At 41.8% G+C, this 19,425-nt stretch overlaps 1 protein-coding gene across 5 annotated transcripts in view; it reads right to left on the bottom strand.

The window, feature by feature from the left end:
* The window catches only part of kif21b (kinesin family member 21B), a 65,682-nt gene that overhangs the window by 7,205 nt on the left and 39,052 nt on the right, over positions 1–19,425 (bottom strand). For 2 of the 5 annotated variants that reach the window (XM_035905038.2, XM_006784438.2), the window contains exons 26-34: positions 19,308–19,418; positions 14,886–14,924; positions 11,359–11,495; positions 10,904–11,084; positions 10,495–10,659; positions 9,724–9,841; positions 9,452–9,622; positions 3,474–3,673; positions 1,642–1,778 (exon numbers count right to left, since the gene is read on the bottom strand). In XM_035905038.2, the coding sequence (XP_035760931.1) occupies positions 1,679–1,778; positions 3,474–3,673; positions 9,452–9,622; positions 9,724–9,841; positions 10,495–10,659; positions 10,904–11,084; positions 11,359–11,495; positions 14,886–14,924; positions 19,308–19,418 (1,222 nt within the window). In that variant the 3' untranslated portion in view covers positions 1,642–1,678. The remainder of the gene's footprint in view (positions 1–1,641; positions 1,779–3,473; positions 3,674–9,451; positions 9,623–9,723; positions 9,842–10,494; positions 10,660–10,903; positions 11,085–11,358; positions 11,496–14,885; positions 14,925–19,307; positions 19,419–19,425) is intronic. The other 3 variants (XM_035905040.2, XM_006784440.2, XM_035905039.2) reach the window with 2 other exon arrangements.

Raw genomic sequence — 19,425 nt, 5'->3', positions numbered from 1 at the left:
CATTTCTTTTTTCACAGCATTAACTACAACCTTACTGTTTCCACAGGACTTAAGAAGGCAAATAGTAATCAGGTACTGCTAATCAAATGCACTTGGTTTAATTGATCATGAGCAAGTGTGAGCACTCCTATAAAAACAGAAACTTTGGCAGTTTTCTGGTGTGGTAACAGAGCGCCAATCTTCCCAGGAGTGGACATCCCTGTGTGCGACAGATGGCCTCAAGGACAGCAGCAAATCTACAACAGAATGGCTGAAAAAGAAAAGAATAAAAGTGTTGCAAAAGACTGATAAAGTCATACAGTTACTGCTGCTATAATCTAGCGAATCATGGCATGAATTTCGTTTTTCACAGGACTACATGGAGCTTTTTCCAAGCTAAAGCCTGTTTTATTTTTATTTTCTACTCTGAGGTTGTAGCTCACAAAATGAATATGCAGGTATAGCTTGAGGGATCATTATGGAAGTGTTCACTGATGACTGAGATCACTTTAGCCTCAGGGTGATTTTCTCAAATACTTCTATGAAATAGGACGTCTTCAGTCACAAGACTGCACTAAATATCTGTAGCCAGAAAACCAGAACCCAGCTTATCCCAAAGGTACCAAAAACCACCAAACAGCACCAATTAGTTAACTTATCTTAATTGCAGGGTTTCCGCAAGGGATATAAACTCAATAACTAAAGGTCTTCTTCTTTTGACTGCTCCGCCACAGGAGATTGTCTACTGCCATCTCACCTTTTCTCTAGCATCCTCTTCTGCCACTTCAACCCTCTCCATGTCGTCCTTAACAGCATACATGAACCTCCTCTGTAATCTTCCTCTTTTTCTCCAACATGGCAACTCTATATTCAGCATCCTTGGTCCAATATATCCACTATCCCTCCACTGCACATGTCAAAACCAGCCTTGAGTCTCTAACTCTATCTCCATCCTGCTCACGCTAAATGAAAATCTTACCATCTTCAGCTCAGCTTGCTGTCATCAAAGAAAGTATCAAGTTGAACAACTATACCATTTCCCTTGTTCTCTTTTACCTCTTTATGAATACACTCACAGTTGCAGCTTATGTCTAAATAAATAAAACAATTCTCATCTTAAAATCTCCCCCGCAGCCTGGACGGACCCTGAAGACAGCCAGTTGTGCTGAACACCGGCAGAAATACTGCCCATTATTGATTAAACAAATATACGGTGGTATTGATTTTCTCATCTTCAAATCTCACTGAAGCAACTATGTAACTAAATGTCAAAATAGTCATTTTTAATAGTCCAGCACGCACAGACAAAATACATCTGCACACACACACACACACACACACACACACACAAACAAATGACAGATTCAGAACAGAGCTGTGAGCTGCTTCCAGTCGAGAAGAAGCTGTTTGTCTTCATGGAAGAAGGGGTCCGCAATCAAACCATTAACCGCGATCAGATTACAAACTGAGCCAAACAGACAAGCACATTTCTAGACATAACAAAAACACCAACAAAAATAAATAAATAAATAGAAAAAAGAGAAAAGGGTATGATATGAAACAGAAAAGCAAAGAGATACAAACTTGTGTCACCCACGTAAGAAAATTCAAAGCAGGGAAAAGAAAAAAGGAGAAGAAAGAAGAAGTGAGTTAAGACGCTACCAGAGGAGGGAAGGATTGGTGAGCAGAGAACAGGCAATCATGGGAGGCTGGTGGCTCGGCCCTTGATGGCCAGGACCCGTCGAGGAAGACACGGGGTCAAGCCTGGCACATAGTTCCACAGCTTCACCCTGCAGTCACTGGGTTTGACAGAACGGGGAAAAGCAGAGGGGCAGGAGGAAGGGAAGGGGTGAAAAACAAGGGAGGAGAGGAGGAAGGCGGTTTGAGAGACCAAACATGAGCCGCAGAGAAGGTGACCGAGAAACAGCGAGATTAAAGACGAGGATAGGAAGTGAAGGGAAGTTAGTCGATCTCAAGCGAAAGCCCAACAGCTGAATGAGGAGTGAACAAAATACATAAAAACCAGCAGACTGAGGAAACCACAAAATGTCTCACTGCATCACACACTTACAAGTAAATAAGCATTATCTTTGTCTGATGCCACTGCGAGCTCAACAGAACAAATCTGGCCAAAAATAGGACTGAGTATGACCTTCTCACTGCTGACACATACCTGCGGATTACTGCCTGAGATAAAGTCAGCATGATTTAGAATTTCACTGAGAAAAACATTTTTGGCAAAGGGCAAACATTTTACTCTCCACCAGTTTATAAAACTCAATTGTAAGCACTACGCTCCCTGGTTCCCAACCTCCACACCCCATCCATGCTTTTAATAGACTCACCCTTCAGTTACTCTTACTGTCAACAACCCTTGTAGTGAGTTTAGATCACGGTCATTACAAAAGGCTAAAACTAATGCACATGCTGAGCACTATTATAGACAGCAGGGTGAGATTGCTATAGTGAATAATGCAAACTTTAAATATACATATATGTATATATGGAGTACACCTACATGCAGTACTGTTAAGCTTATCTTTGTGATATTAAATAAATAGTAATGATTTTGCAATCAACTGATAAGTACATAATCTCTTCACAGCATCAGTACTGTCCTGTATGCACCAGGTATACTATTATAACCACTGACACGTGAAGTAATATTTCTTCATCATGGCCCTAGTTAGTGGGTGGGACATATTAGTGAGCAAATTAACATTTGGTGATGTTAGAAGCAGGAAAAATGGGCAAAGGTAAGTATCTGAGTTTGAACCACTGGGTCAGATCATCTCCAAAACTGCCAGTCTGCCGTAGTCAAATGTGGTGCAAGAAAGGAACAGCGGTGAACCAGTGACAATGTAATAGGTGGCAATGGCTCACTGGCATACCTGGTGAGTAAGGGTTTGGTGAGGAGCTACTGTAACTCTAATGGCCAAAAGTTAATACTGGTTCAAATAGAACGGTGTCAGATAACATGTTGCATCACAGTTTGTTTAAATGGGGCTGCATAGCTGCAGACCAGTCATGTCTGACCCCCAACAATGGGTACATGAGAAAAAGTATTCCCTGTGGCCTCTTTCAAGGAGCATATCGCGGCCTGCCACAAAGTAAAAATTGTTCAACAACGGTTTGAGGAGCACAAGAACCAATTTGAAGTGTTCATCTGGCACCAAAATTCCCCAGATCTCAATCCAATCAATCAATCATCTGCAGGATGTGCTAGACAGACAAGTCCGACCCGTGAAGGCTCCACCTGGCAAACCTACAGGACTTAAAGGATCTGGGGCTAACATCTTGGTGCCAGATACCACAACACACTCTCAGGGGTCTAGTGGAGTTTGTGCCTCGACAGATCAGAGCTGTTTTGGCAGTAAAATGGGAACCAACACAATTTTAGGCAGGTGGTCATAACATTATGTCTAATCAATGTATTTAGACACTCTGATGGAGTTACAGTACTATGACAGGGCACAGTTTTAAATGAAATTTACCTGGAAGCAGTAAAGATCTGTCTTGAGTTGGTACATATGGCATTAATGGGGCTCTCGTGACCTCTGATCTCTCCAATGGGAGTGAAGTTGTCGACGTTCCACACTTTCAGCATGCCGCCGCGGCAGCCGCTCAGCAGCATGGGCCTTCCTGGTACGTATGCAAGAGCACACACCCAGTCCTTGTGGGCGTTTGGGATTTGCTGTGAATTCAAAGCAAAGAGGTGTTGGGAGTTAAAGAAAGATAGGATTGCATTAAAAATGAATCCAGTGGTTTTACAGCCGGTATGTTTGTAAGACATCTGGGTCACCATGTTCTATAAAGTAAGTTCTATAAAGTATGCTAAGTGCTTGGTGTTTAATGGATAGAAATTATCAACAGTAAAACAGGAATTTTTTTTAATGGAAAAGGGTACAGCATTGTTGCTAGGCAACATATAAGAACATGTATGGTTGAGAGACTCAATGAGAGACTGTATTTAGACTCAATTACGTAGTTATTCTTAGCTCGTGTGTCTGCGCATTCAGTATTTCACAAAGGCAGCGCAATGTACGAGCTGAATGTGGAATATCTGTTTCATGTTTGCTAAGATAACCCCACTGACATTACAAAAATGCAGAAACTGTCAGAATGATATTAATTGCATTCATTTCAAGAGCACGCTCCAGAATTTATTTTTGTATTGTGACAAAGAGCATCTAAATGGACACTTGTTTTTTTTTTATTGCATTTATTTATGAAATAAAGGGAAAAAATGAAGAACATTATGAACCATATCTTAGCAGAGGGGAGATATTAAACCTTGTAAATTATTATTTTTTTAAAATTAGGTGAAATATTCAAAAACGCTATTTGGATTTTGTGTACGACTTTATTAAACTTTTATTATTACCTAAGCTTTGGCTTTGCTGTTGTTTTTCTTTTTTATTCTGTTTATCTCAGCCTACTGGGCTGCAGATTAATTTAGCTCTGAAGAGTGGAACACCTGCACAGGAGGATAACTTTTATTATGTTAATCTGCTTTTGCCTGTTTTATTTGCTTCTGACATTAATGTTATTTTTGTGCATTTTTCAGATATGCTTTTAATCAAAACAACAGCGCACTCTTCTAAAGTCACTCCTTACTTTTGTTCCCATCAGGTTAGTTTTGGTGGAGGGGTTTTTTTGTCTGTTCTACTTCTCTAATTTGTACTAGCAGTTACTTATAAATGTATATGGCTGATTGGCATGTGTCGAAAAAGATGCACAATTTAAAACAGAACATATCTTATTCCCCTTTTTCTTACTCTGCAGGAACGCAATTTACCATTAAAAAATAAGGTTAATTTATGCTACAGCAGACCTGCAAATCACAAACTACTACTGAACAATAGTGTTATGTTTACATACACTGCTAAGATGGTGAAGGGTTGCTTTACAAGGGGGGCTGAATATGAACATATACTCAGTCACCAGTAGGGGGCTCTGTGACTAATAGTGATAGAAGGATAGAAGAAGAGAAGTGTATGGTGATATGTTTTGGATGGCTAACTACTGCTGAATACACGTTCCATTATATAAACCAAGCCGTCTCCGTTCTTCTGTCGAAACACCACAAATAGTCCGAGCTGGGAGAGATTTCAATGTTAGGAGGGAAATTATCCAAATAGCTATAATTTCCTCTGTACCACATAATCTACTGCAGAGTTCAAATCGCTTTGAATAAACATAGGTGTGTGTTTAAAACAGCAAGACAAAGTAACTGTTGGATGAAAACTGTGTTTGGTTACATTGCCTGCTAGCAGACAAAGATGTTAACAGAGGACAGAAAGAACCTGGACACCCGCCCATGGTGCTCACACATAAGGATTATACTCAGACAGCCTTCTCAAAATAGTATCCCCAGGTCACAAAAAAATAAAAGCGGACGTGGAATTTCACATGGAGCCTCGTGTTCACCCTCTGATGGTGAAATTTATAGTACGTCAACGCAAATGGATCCAAGCTGACCCTCACAGATGTGTAAAGTGTAACACTAACAATAATCAGCTGTATATAGGAAGGATCCTACTCTGGCAACATCTGTTTAATAAATGTGTCTGGCTGCGTAATCATTCTATTATTCTTTCTATAATATTAATGGACTTTACAGGTTCCAGCTAATGATCGATACAAAAAAAGCTAAACTTAAGATCACAGTATCACAACCTTGAATTAAAACCTGCAACAGACGATCTGAAAAAGGTGTTTAATGCCAGAAAAGTTTAATAAATGATAACAGTATGGAAGTTGCACATGGGCAATGCAATTTGAAAGCAAAAAGAGAAATCTCTCATATCCTCCTGAGACCATATGTCCTCACATGGACTTTATATTTTGACTTTAGATTAGTGAAGTCGTGTGAACGGCTTTACTGACATACCTGCAAGCCAGCAGCTGATTTTTGTTGAAAAGCTACCTTACATAAAGGTTAGGTACTCAAGGAAAAGAAGCACGAAAGTACTTTCATCAAAAATTTAAATACATTTTTAAACCATTGAAGTTTCAGGGCTACCAAAGATTACAATCTTATTACATAAAGACAAATGGAGGCTATCTACACCTGGTTTAAGGCCTAGTAATCGCTGTGCTGTTTAAGTGTCACAATACAAAGTACTAAAGGGCCCTCTCAGGCCTCCAAAAAAGGTGGATGTCCATGACTCTGTCAAAGAATTCAAAAAGACCTCCAAAAAAGGCTCTCTGCAAATAATGTCGATTTTGAGGGAATAATAAAATTTGTACAGAACCTGCTGGCCCTGCCAATTGTGACCTCCAGCCTTTATCACTGGATCTGCAGGTAACTCTTGCGTTTGTTGGTGTTAAAGAATAGTCCAGGTTACAGTCAGTGTCTATAATCAGATTCAACAAATTAAACTTGAATGGGCGGCTTTGCAGGGATAGGTTAATTGGTCAATCTAAATTGCCCATAGGTGTGAATCTGTGAGTGAATGTGAGTGCGAATGGTTGTCTGTGTCTCTGTGTGTTAGCCCTGCGACAGACTGGCGACCTGTCCAGGGTGTACCCCGCCTCTCGCCCTATGACAGCTGGGATAGGCTCCAGCACCCCCCGCGACCCTGGAAAGGATGAGCGGAAGCGAATGGATGGATGGATGGATGGATGGATGGATGGGCGGCTTTGCAAGAAAATGCCTTTGATGCCAAAAACCACATTCGAGAAAAACTTAGTTTGCCAATGAACAGACAGAGCAAAGCGTTTGGAATAACATAGAAATCAAGTTAGAGCAGTTTGACCACAATAACCGTAGACCTGTTTGGTGCAGATCACTGTTTCTGGGCTCCATTTTCAGCCTTAGAAGCTGGGGAACAAGACGCCATTAATTCAACTTTAAATTCTGCATCTTATAAAGAGTACTTGGAGATAATGTTAGGCCATCTGAAGGTAGCTTGAACCAGAAGTGACCCTTTCAACAGCATAATCAAGCCCTGGTTTGAATTCCACTGAAATGTTATAGAGGCTCGATTTAAAGCAGGCTTTACATATAAGAAAACCCACAAAGATGCTGCTGCTGCTGAGTGAACTTGCACGGTGAAGTAGTCAGTCAATGTCAGAAATTGCTAGACTGTTATGCAAAACATTTACAAGAAGTTATTACTGCTAACAGGTTGCAGTACCAGCTTCTGAGGCCAAGGGTACACTTAATATCTCACAGTATGATATTACCCCCATTTACAACTTTGTGGACTAAAACATTGAAAAAGTTATCTTCTTCCTCACATTTATCTTTAAGGGTGTCAGCTTTGTCTGTAGGCTTTGTTTCAATGAGGATCCAGTGTTTCCCTATGTAAATATGCCAATAAAGCCAACAATTTACTTTTTTCATATGCACACCGTAAGCGTTAATGCCGGCCGACACCTCAAGAGAGCAACAGCTCTCTCCGACATCCACGGCATAAGCAGGTCGATAAAGACATAAAAAAAAACCATGCACGCTTCAAATTGTTTTTCAGAAGGTATATTAAGCTATTTATCAAGCCAGAGGGAATCGCTAAACTACAGTTTATAGTGATTATGAACAAATTGCTTCACATATCCCTCTAGGAAAAAACTCTATAGCGTCGGCATTTTAACAGAGGGGTCAGAGCAGCAAGGCTCAGAGCAGAAGTCCTGAAGGAAGTGCAGTTTCAGACTCTACTGTAATATATTTTATTATACCCCGAGCCACAGTTTGATCCCATTACATAATTAGACAGAGAATACTGAGTTAGGAAGGCTGTAAAACGGATTCTGTTGGCTGCTTCATAAATGAGGTTAGGGTCATAAGCCACAGACCACAGCAAAGACTGAGCTGATTTAATTCAGCCTTTGAAAGGAAAAATAATATCTTGTGTTCTTGTTTTGTCAATTTGGATAAACAAAGGCTAAACAGCACTGCTGCTAAACTTTAGAAAGTGCAGCTTCATATGCAAATTTCTATGCATGTAAATGAGCCACATCCACCCACGAGGTGGATTATTATGCATTATTAACGTATGCAGGCAACAGGGGCTACACAGGAGACACTGCAGAAATCAGCAATTGCGTATAAACACACAACCCAATGCACACAGACGCACACACTGACTCTCCTCCTTGTTACCTGCGGCTGTGATGCGTGTGAGCTCTTACACCCTAATGTTGACACAGTGCTTTCCTGCCACATTACACATGGTGACACTCTGCACAGAGTGGGTAAAGACACGAAGGGAGAACTGCGCTGGCAGGGAGCTGTCCACTGACTGAACAGGAAACACAGCCCTTCGCTGTCACCATTGTGCTAGTGTCGGATAACTGGGGCGGGGGGGTGGGTGGGTACAGTCGCTACCAAAGTGGGCACAGAAAATGTTCGTTTGTGTCGCCGGTGTGTCCGCCTCGATAGACACGTCGCAATTACAGGGATCAATAAGGAAAATGTCAGTTGGTACTCCGGCTCCAAGGGAAGTATTCTCTGAGAAATGTTTATAATATGACTACAAATATGAATCAGGACAAGATAAGAAGATAAAAAAAATAAGTGTCAGGACAAGAAGAAATTCAAAAGGTTTGAGATTGATTGTTTCCAAATATTTGCCATCATTTAAAGTATCTTTTTTGTCATCATTTTTCATGGACTTAAGGACGGTTGTCAAACTATGCATTAATATGGATAGATGCTCCTACACTATATTATTACACACCTACAGGAGCGGCTCAGCCATGGAAACCCATACTATGAAGCTCCCAGCACACAGTTTCTGTGCTGATGTTAATGCCAGAGGATGTTTGTTTTGGCTCCAAAAAAAACAAAAACAAAAGCAGGGACACAAGATGTAAAAAAAAAAAAAAAAAAAAGGTCCCGAATTAATATTTTTCTATTAACTGGCACCACATATGAACATCAAGACTCGACCACATGGCAATTAACACTAAACCACATGAGCAACTGGAATAATTTCCTTTTAAAATAATAAACAAAGTAGCAAGAAAAATAATTTGTGACATTTTGGATAATGGACTTGTTAATTCGTTTCCTGTTAATCTGCACTTGTTCGCCAGAGAACCGATTCATTAAAACCGCCTTCACTGCTGACAGAGAGGATCAGAGGGCAATTATCTACCAGAGCACTGTTACACTTTGCAGAAAGATTGACTTTGCCCTGCAGATAATAACGGTCAAGACATTGTGAAGTAAAAGCCTCACAGGCAGGTTCGTACCACATTTCATGAGGATTTTACGATGATGCGCAGTCAAGGAGGCGTTCTTTAAATGTGATGTACGAATTCTGCGCTCGCTTGAATATAAAATAAGTCTTGTTCCTGTTCACTCAGACCTACTGACCTCGCATAGTGTGTGGGAATCAATACATCTGCCACATGAAGCCCTGTTTTTTAATAACCCACAGCGAGTGTTGGTTATGTTCTCAGAATAGTGATAGAGGTCTGCTCAGACCCCTCCTGTAACACAGAGATGCAAGCATCCACACACCTGTGTGAGCTCCTGTTGCTCCAGTTCCCATTTCTTGATGCCGTTGTCTCTCGATCCACTGAACAGCACGTCTCCCTGCACGGCCAAACACTCGATGCCGTCATAATGTGGAGGCTCAAAGTTATGAGCTGGACCTACGTTTCCCAGAGTTCCCTCTGCCACGTCAAACACCTGACAGGAAAGGAAACATTTGTGTGTATCTTTGATTTATCAGGTGACAGACAATGATATTCAGATAGATTAAGAATGAGTGGGGTTTTTTTAGGCTGTACCTTGACGTAATGATCTTTGGAGCCAGTGATTACTTGATCTTTGCCCAGCAGAGACTGCCCCACAGTGAGACACATGACAGAGCCGATGTGGCCTGTCAGCTTCCCCATCGCTTGCATCCTACACACAAACCGAAATACACAAACACAACAAGCAGAAACCAAAACAAGGTGAAACAAAGGCCTGTGAAATTCATCATTTGAGCAAACTTGGAGGTGTCGCTGAATAATTCCAGTTTCTCTCTCACAAGTGAAGTAAAGCTGCAGAGACGCGGCAAAGCCATGGGCAGAAATGAAATGTTTAATACATTCATTTTTCATTTCTGGGGGGTTCTTATGCATCATTAAATGGTTCTGAGCCCTCAGCGTAAACTGTCTGGTCCAATCTGTTAATAATTTCCCTCTAGAAGCATAAAAACTGAGGAGAGAGAGATGCTTCCACAGGATCCCAGGAATGATTCCTGGTAGAAAACATGCTCATGAGCACGTTTCATATCCTCAGCACTGCTTTTTTTTTTGCCGTCTTTTTGAATCTCTTGTCAGCCTTTTTGAAGCTCTTCTATCAAATGTTAATCAGCTCGCTGGCTTATTAACATGCAATAAGTGAATACATCCACAGCCATGTCTAAATGAATTTAAAGAGTGGGCAGTAAAGAAATTAAGTGCATAGATGAAGCTCGCAGGAATGACTCACAGAGTCTTTAAGCAGTAACTTGATGAGTAGATCAATGAATATAATAATGTATTAACGGATTAGATCATCAACAAATGTACCTATTGAGGTCCCAGATGCGAACAGTGTTTCCAGCAGCAGCATAGAGCACTGATCCTGACGGGTTGAGAGCTATCTGGTTGATCTGACACTCGCCCTGAGCAAAGGTAATTGTGCGGGTGGTGGTGCCGGCACATGCATCACCTGAAACCACCTGCCCTGAGGAGCTGTGGGGATGAAGAGGAAGAAGAAAGAAAAAACACAAGAATCAGAGAAGTAAGTGCAATCAGCAGTTGTCATTTCCTCTACTTTAGCTTGTCATATTTCTTCAACTGGAGGCACATCGCTGAGCAGAAAAAGGAAAAAAAAAGCCTTTTAAAATCACTTCCATTAAATCTCTCCAAGCAAGGCTGTAATTCGGGAAAAAGCTCTAAACTTTTCCACCCGATGGGTTTCCTGCATGAAACTTACGTGAGGGTCCGGACGCACTTGGCCGCGTCGCGGATGTCCCACACCTTGATGTAGGAGGTGGACACAGAGAACACCAGACAGGAGGAAGGGCAGTATTTGACAGACACGACATTGTTTGGGTGGCCTTTGAGGGTGACGATCTCCTGACCCGTTACCAGGTTCCACATCTTGCAGGTGCGATCTGGAAGAGGGGAGAAAGTCAAACGCATTACAAACAGGCCACTAGTCAGTCCAACTATTTGTCAGACTGTAATAAAATCCCTTCCTCCTCTCACTCTGTTAAACAAAATTACGAAGCATCGCAGAAACATTTGCTCAGTAACAGTTTACTTAGAATGGCACAATTTCAGTTTAATTGGTTTATAGCTTGAGAGGAATCAATTTCAACTGATAAGCTCTGTAAAATGCATTTCAAAGGAAACACTCCAACGCTGCCGTTTTAGCGATGTGTTTACCTTTAGATCCAGTGAAGAGCAGCTCATCTGTAGCGTCCACACACAGCACTGGCTTTGAGTGGCCCTCGGCTACAGAAACACATTGCAGGGGTGCAGTTCGACCCCCCTTCACACCCCCGATGGGACTGATCACACCCCTACGGTTCACAAACACACAGAAAGTGTCAGAGTGGTTCCAAAATCAATCAACCAGCAAGATTTAGGTTTGCAAAGCACAGGCTGACCACAAACATGCATTTTTTGTTGACTATACAGAAGCAATACAAACCCATACATTGCTCACTGAAAGCGCTCGGATAAACTACGCACACAATTGTGTTTCCATCACTTCAGGCGCAGGGGCCTTCATCCTACAACTTAATGGCCTACTTTAAGAGGTGAGATGTCTCACCCAAAAGGTGTCTGTAAACAGATTTATGCCCACACCGTATCAGTTAAACAAGTAGACACACTTTCCTGATGGAGTTAGCCCGCCTGCTCCATCTCACTTTCCCCTCCCTCTTTTCTTTTTTTGTTGAGCAACCCAATTAAGGCTCTACAGCAGTAAGAGCTGCTTTCTTATTCAACTCCTCTTTCTCTTTCCCTCACACACACATGCACACACACAGTTATGTGCACACAGTCTCCTCTATATTATGTGCACTCAGTCTCTCTAGCTTGGACCTCTGCTTCCCCTCACCATCCCAATCTATGTCCCACTGACAGGCCAGGGTCCCAGAGTGCCTGGAGAGCAGTCAGCGGAGTGAGACAGAGCAGGGAGTGGGTGAGAGGAAGAGGGAGAGCTGTGGGAAAATTGGTCCCCGATGGGCTTCACAAGTGGTGGTTAGTGTGTGTGTGTGTGTGTGTGTGTGTGTGTGTGTGTGTGTGTGTGTGTGTGTGTGTGTGTGTGTGTGTGTGTGTGTGTGTGTGTGTGAAAGAGAGAGAGAGAGAGTGAAGTAAGAGGCAAAACACTGAAGAGAAGCCGGAGGATGTGAGGAGAGAAAAGAATATCTAACACTGCACACAAAACTCAGGACAGATTTGTTTCTGCACGGAGTGAGCAAAATACAGAAGGGTGTGCTTCAAACTTGTCAAGGGTGACAACATGCTCATCTTCTGTTTCACAGCATGGATGCTCATGTCCAGCATGACAACACACACACAAATAAATACAAAGTCAAATCAAAAGTGAAACCGCAAATCATACTTGGTATGTCTGTTACGGTGTTTCAGAACGCCAACCAAAGTCAAAAGTCTCATTCATCAGCAAGTAAAAAGAAGCCGCATGCACGTCTGCCAAATTTCACCTCCCCAAAGAAACAAAAAAAAGAAACTGCACACAAGAAGCTCAAAATAATTGATGACAGCAGCCACAGCCTGGAAGACCAATTCCTCAGCAGCCCGGAGCTCAAAAATAAACCCCACCACACCGAGACGTCAGCAGCACCACATGCAGAGTCCATTCTCCATCGCTCAGACGGGAACTGACTCTCCGCAGCGCCAGAGCCAATGCCCTTTTGGGGCCCAGGAAAAAGGGCTATGTGACACATGTGGGTGAGCGGTGAGGTGTGACAAGGCGACAGCATTAGTCTGATTAAGAATACAGATATAAAGTCAGACTGTGACAGCAGCTTTATGGTGCAAACACAGTCAGCCCCACACATTTCTCTTCAACTTCAGTTCCTTTTGAAAAGGTGATGTCAGAAAACTGGTGACTGGTTTGAGTTTACAAAGAAGAAGAAAAGCAATCCATGTTTAATATATGGGGAAGAGAGGAAGGGATTAAATATGTATGTTTCATATATTTATTTTTAAAGGGGTTTTAGTTAAATAAACCTTACTAATTTTAGCCCATTATTTTGCCTGATTAAAGTCTTCATGTTCCATTCTCTGTGATTAAAATGGAAATTAATCTAAAGTAATTACCAGAAACACTATTTATTTCCCTTCTTAATAGAATCTTAGCTTAACCGAGCTACTTTGGTGACCTGACAATAAATTTAAACAAAGCATATAGCATTAGTTGATTAGTCTGGATATTTTCTTCGGTCTCTCTCTTTGGCTCGCTCGTTTTCCTCGAAAAAGGACGTACGGCACACGCTGCACGAGCAGCACTCTATCTCTGATGGCACTGCAATGCTCCAAATAGCAGAAATTGTTTCAGTTCTATCAGCATACATGGAAGATATCATCGTGTGCTATAGTGTGTTATGCAGCATGGAAGAGCTGCTAATGGATGTTGCAGGGCCAAGACCCAAGAGACCAGCACTAATGAAAACATGCGAGGGGGGAGGGACTCTCTGCAGTGCACAGAAAAAAAGACAGAAGGGTCCTGGTGAGAGGAGCATCTATTTGTGTGTGTGACTAAAAGGAATACAGATGCCCGATAAAAACTATATATAGGCCCATGTGTTTGTCTTAATGAAATCAATTGACGTTTTGGGAAATATGTTTTTTTGTTGGAAGACAAGGTGGCAAGAAGGTCCTGGGTTTGGATACACCAGCCAGTAGAGAGCTTTTTGTGTGGCGTTTGCAGTTTCTACCTGTGTCAGACTCTCCAGGTACTCCAGCTTCCAAAGACATGCAGGAGGTTAGGTTAACTGGTGATACTAAACTGGCCATAAGTGTGAATGTGAGTGTAAATGACTGCCTGTCTCTCTGTATTAGCCCTGTGATGAACTGGTGGTCTTTCCGCCACTCACCCCATGACAGCTGGGATTGGCTCAAACAACCCCCACCCCCCCACCCCTGACCCTGACCCTGACCCTGAATTGGATAAGCTGAAGAAAATGGATGGATGCTTATTTGATTTGCAGCTAAACAGGAAGCCACTTCTAGCAACTGCTTACTTAAATCTGTTAAAATTCAAAATGGTGTGCTTTGTTTTGTCTAAGAAAGAATGAATACTGTCATACGCAAAACCAGCACAAACACATCTAAAGTTTGATCAAAGTTATTTTTAATTATTATAAATACTGTGTTAGATCTGTATAAAGAGCTTCTGGTTAGCTGGCAAACTGGGCTCCTTAGGTTAAGAATTAGGTAGGGACAAAAAGCCCTGTAAAAACATGAATTGCCATTGCTACGCTTCAGCTTTCACTCTTATAGTTAAACGTAGCTGAATGACTGCAGAGTCCAGCTACGCAATTAATGCGTGAGTGTCTATTAAGTAGACGTTCAAATATTCATTTAACTCATATGTTATCAATCCTCTGTCCTTTAACAAGACTGAATTTACCAAGTGGCTGACCATGGAGACCATTAAGAGGAGTAATTACTTTAATTTCCACCAGTTTCTTCAGCCTGAAAAAAAAAGTGGTGTGGTTCACTCGTGTGACCACAAATGCAAGATCACAGCGATGGAAAAGCCTGGGTGGGTCGAGAGAAGTGGTCTGCGGTTAAAACATGCACAACCGATGGAATATGAAGGTGAGGATGAAGAGGCCAGGTGAGGCGCTGACGACTGGTGGAGACGAGATGACACCGAGTGAGTCAACAGGCAAATGGGAAAACAGAGAGTGAGAGAGAGACAGATACGGTTCCTCTACCTGAGCACCTCTGAGAGCGAGGAGTCGCTGTCATCCGACCTAGAGGCAGAAGAGGAGCAAGGGAGAGGGAGGGAGGGCAAGGTGGGAAGAGGAAAGGGTTAATAACGCTAAGAAAAGACAGAAGGGTTACTGGCAAAGGGTTAAAAAGGAGAGGCGTGACTAGTGGAAGGGATTTTAGATATAAAGCAATGAGCAAACTGACAGGAAAGCTTGGTCAACAGTAAAGCTTACTCTGTGATCATCGCATGGTTCACAAAGACAATCACTGAACAGGCTTTACTGTTTGATCAGTGTCTGCACAGAAAGCTTTAAAGAAACTGTTTCATGTTTGGGGAAAAAATTATTCACTTTCGCACCACGTGTCAGGATGTAAAGACTAATACCTCTCTGAGTCTCGCAGTTCGATTACTACTAGCAGCTAATAGCTTAGCATAGTCTTGAAGGGCAACGTTTGTCTACCAACACCTCTAAAGCACCTCTTAAAAAAAATACAGCAAACAATAATAAATCTCAAGACACTTGAGATTAATAAGATTATGTTTTGTATGAATTAAACAAACAAGATATATAGTAATGTCCAGATTAATGAGACTTAGCGGTGACGGTGAGCTAGCTGTTTCCAATGGCTAGCAGTCTGGCTAACAGCTACTGGCTGTGACTAAATATTCAGTGTACGGACATGCTAGAGGTAGCAATCTTGTTGGGTAAAGCGAACCAAGAAAGCAAATAAGTGACTTTCCCCAAATATGAAAGTATCTGTGTGAACAAAGAACCTGAAAGAAAACGAAAGACAGTCAAGGAGGAAGCACTGACGCCAGGATATAGTCATACGCAAAGGTTACACTTGTCCTGTCCTCTACGCATGACTATAGCATGATGTCAGTGTGTCCTCCTAAATCCACTCTTTCCTGCCACATTTAGCTAATTAGTACAGAAAAGGCATCAGGAATGGCAAACAGAGTTAACAGAAGGGAAAATCCAGTTAACTAGACAATAAGGGAAACAAATTTCCAGGCCACACCCACACCTCCCAAAGAGCTTAAAGGGAAATAATGATATGTGTGTAACAATGCAATAAAAGTGTTATTATATTGTAAATATTTTATAGCCTCTGGTTTCTCACTAAGAGGGCCCGGGCTTTTCACTCTTAGCATGAAATAATAAAACAGGAAGTTCTGGATATGTCCGGAGGGAACAGCGGTGTTTAAAGGTGATGGCAATTCTTCCCGTTCTTGGCATTTACTGCCAGCTGTAGTGGCTATTAGCACAGAGCGATTTGACTCCCTTTAAAATACTTTTAAAATGTATTGATTATGGAGCAAGCAAAAGTAAAGCGAATTCAATTCAAAGCCTCTTTATCCAAGACATGACAAGGAAACTCTGGCTGAAATTCTTCGTCCTCATTTGTCTTTCAAATCAGTGTCAAACATTTGATCCCAGTCTCTTGGGCAACCAGTCTACTCAAACGTGAAAGAACAGAAACACAATATAGTCCAGTCAAAATCACATCTCACATTTTAATGGGTATGTTTTATGTATATATTGCTGGATTAAGCTGTAAATGTGTGTCCGAGATGAGAAATTAAGTGACAGAGAAAGTGTGAGTGATGTCAATCAAATGAAGATTTCAAACAGTAGACCTCTGCTAAGTGTTGCACCCACTGTTTGCTTTTTAAACAAGAAGCAACAAAACCACACACAAAACTTCCAAACACATTTTTCCCATCAAAACTTGTGCCAGTATATATTCCTGTCTATCACACCTAAACACAGTAAAAAATGTTTCATGAACGACAGCTACTGAGTTAAAGCGCTATAGAAAGAAAACATTTTCATTGATTTATATAACCGCTGATTTTAAGATTAAAAGATCTCCAGTGCTCTACACATTTATTAGACCACCATCAATTGTAAAGTTTATGCTAAATTAACAGTACTGGTTTTTACCAAAATCATATTTTATGCTTCTGTAATGGTTAAGCCACCAGTATGCTCAAGCTCTCTAATCAAAATGAAAATTATACCACCATAATATAATTATCGGCTGTAGCCAGGGTGGCTGTAGCTCAGGTGGCAGAGCAGGTCAGCCACTAATCAGAAGGGCAGTGGTTCGATCTCAGGCTGCCTCCTGGCTGCATGCCAAATTGGGCAAGATACTAACCCCGTGTTTGCCTACTGGTGATCAGAGGGCCCGGTGGCGCCAGTGTCCGGCAGCCTCGCTTCTGTCAGTGCGCCCCAGGGCAGCTGTGGCTACAATGTAGCTTGCCATTGCCAGTGTGTGAATGACTGAATGTAGTGTAAAGCGCTTTGGGGTCCTTAGGGACTGAGTAAAGCGCTATACAAATGCAGGCCATTTACCATTTCATTTTATTGCTGTTATCTAAGACTTTCCAGATTTATTGTTTTATATTAAAAAAGCAGAAAAACTAGACAAGCGCATTATTATTTTGTGATTAAGATGCAAAGTTGCTGTTGTTTACTTACATTCCTGAATAATTAGTTTTAGTGGTTGAATGTCATGCTTGATTAATTACTCATTTCCCAGAGAAATCCCATGTGGATATAAAAACAGTAATTCAGTTCAGTGCGTTCGGTAATTTTTAGTTTTAAACAGATTTATTTGGGTTTTCTTGTTTTTATGACAGAGGGTCTAACAAATTTGTTAAACACTGTACGTACGATGTGCTGCCGAAGCTGGACTACCACTGAGCAACAAGATGGTATGGTTAGTCAGCGTAACCTTTATTTAACCATGCAGGTCACCGTAGTTGTGAACTACGGTGACCTGCACTACGTAGTTGTCCTCAGAGAGTTTTTTGAGCAGCACATTTGTCTAAACCAAACAGAGTAAAGGACACTAACTATTACTGTGTATTAGATATGACACAGGATTATTGTGGACACGATCCAAATGATTTTTCCCAGGAATCGTGTATGTGAAAATACAACACAATGTCAAGGTTTGCCAACAAACTGGCTCCAGATGCATTGTTTTGTGTTCAACCGTAACTGTGTGCACAGGTGTACAGTACAATCAGAATACCTGACAACATATCGAATGGGAACTTTTTTCAGCCTGTCCCAAAGTTCCAGAATTGACTGAGCAAACTTAAATTATGTGACTACAACATCAGCAATCTACTGATGTGCTGAAATCAAAGCTTTGTGTAGCTTATTAAGACCCAAAACAAAAACATCTCCCATTCCAAGTTGGAAAAATCCTAAGAATGACAACAGCTGCACAGAAACATGAACACAGACATCTCATTTACCTACCCCTGCTCTGGATAATCAGTACCCACACGCTCCAACACATGCAACCCACATAAAGCACACACACACACACGCGCGCAGCCACGACACCCTAACTCGTTTCACACAGCATCCTTGCTGCCAATTAGATGTTAATAAAGCTGAGAAATTCTGTGGATTAGCACAGATTAGAAATCAACTTTAGAGCAGAGGCTGAAATCAACTGCTGACATTTGTCAGAGCAGAAAGTTTGAATTGATTGTAAGCAGGAAGGAAACAAGACCGCCTGCTCCTTCCCGACTCTGCATCAACATGCATCTCATGCCCACATGTTCCCTCAATCCGATGTAGTCAGATTACACAAACACACGCTGAGAGGAGTTTTATAATCCTTTTACCTTTTAAAAAAATGACATCAGGAATGGGACCGCTCAACATCACGGCTGACACCATCCTCAGAAATTATCATAAATTTGATAGTTTTGTCATGCACAGCCTGAACAAACCCAGTATTGTAAGATAAGATTAATTACAGGGCTGTTTATATTGGATTATATAAGATTGGTCAGGCTAATTTCTCTTTCCTGAATGAAGATCATTGTCATGCACAGCACGTCACCTCAAAACTGATTTCATATCATACCACATCCTGGTTGCTTCCCAGCCACTGCTGCCCTGACACCACATTTGAGCAGTGGGCGTTACCATCTGAGCTGCCCCCCCACACACCCCCCTCTCCTGATTTGCCATTGTCTCCTGGTAATTTCTGTATGAGAATTGGAAGCCTACTGCAATTACACCTCATTGTTACCGCTGCTACGCGCAGGTTTGAATAGATTGCGGTTTGGGTTTGACACCTGGATTCCAAGACTGCCTGCACTATCTGTTTCTGCGGGTTACACATTAATGCCAGAAGAAAGGGATTCATCTAAGAAAGGGATTCAGATGAAGGCAAGCTAGTAGTAAACATTCTTAAAAGGCTTATTTAAATTATTGACAGAACCACTTTCCCTTCAAAAAGGCCTGACCTTCAGCCTGTCTGCAGAAAAACTGAGGTATACATGGAAGAGGGAAAAAAGAAGAAAAGAAAAGAAAAAAGGATGGGAATCTTTCAAAGCGTGACCGACTGATGGACACAGGTGGCGTTTGTGCGTATGGATCTGCACTCACTTGTCCAGAGCAGAACCTTGGGTTTGGTTGCTGGTGAGCCTTGAGAAGACGTTGCGGTCGTTCCTGGTCCTCAGAGGAGGGGAGGAGGGGGGAGTGTAGCCATCAGTCGGCCTGACAA

Source organism: Neolamprologus brichardi, chromosome 5 (genome assembly GCF_056152115.1).
Source record: "Neolamprologus brichardi isolate AB-2024 chromosome 5, ASM5615211v1, whole genome shotgun sequence".
Lineage (NCBI taxonomy): Eukaryota > Metazoa > Chordata > Actinopteri > Cichliformes > Cichlidae > Neolamprologus > Neolamprologus brichardi.
Note: the sequence above shows the minus strand (reverse complement) of the source record. Positions and strands in the feature narration are given on the sequence as shown.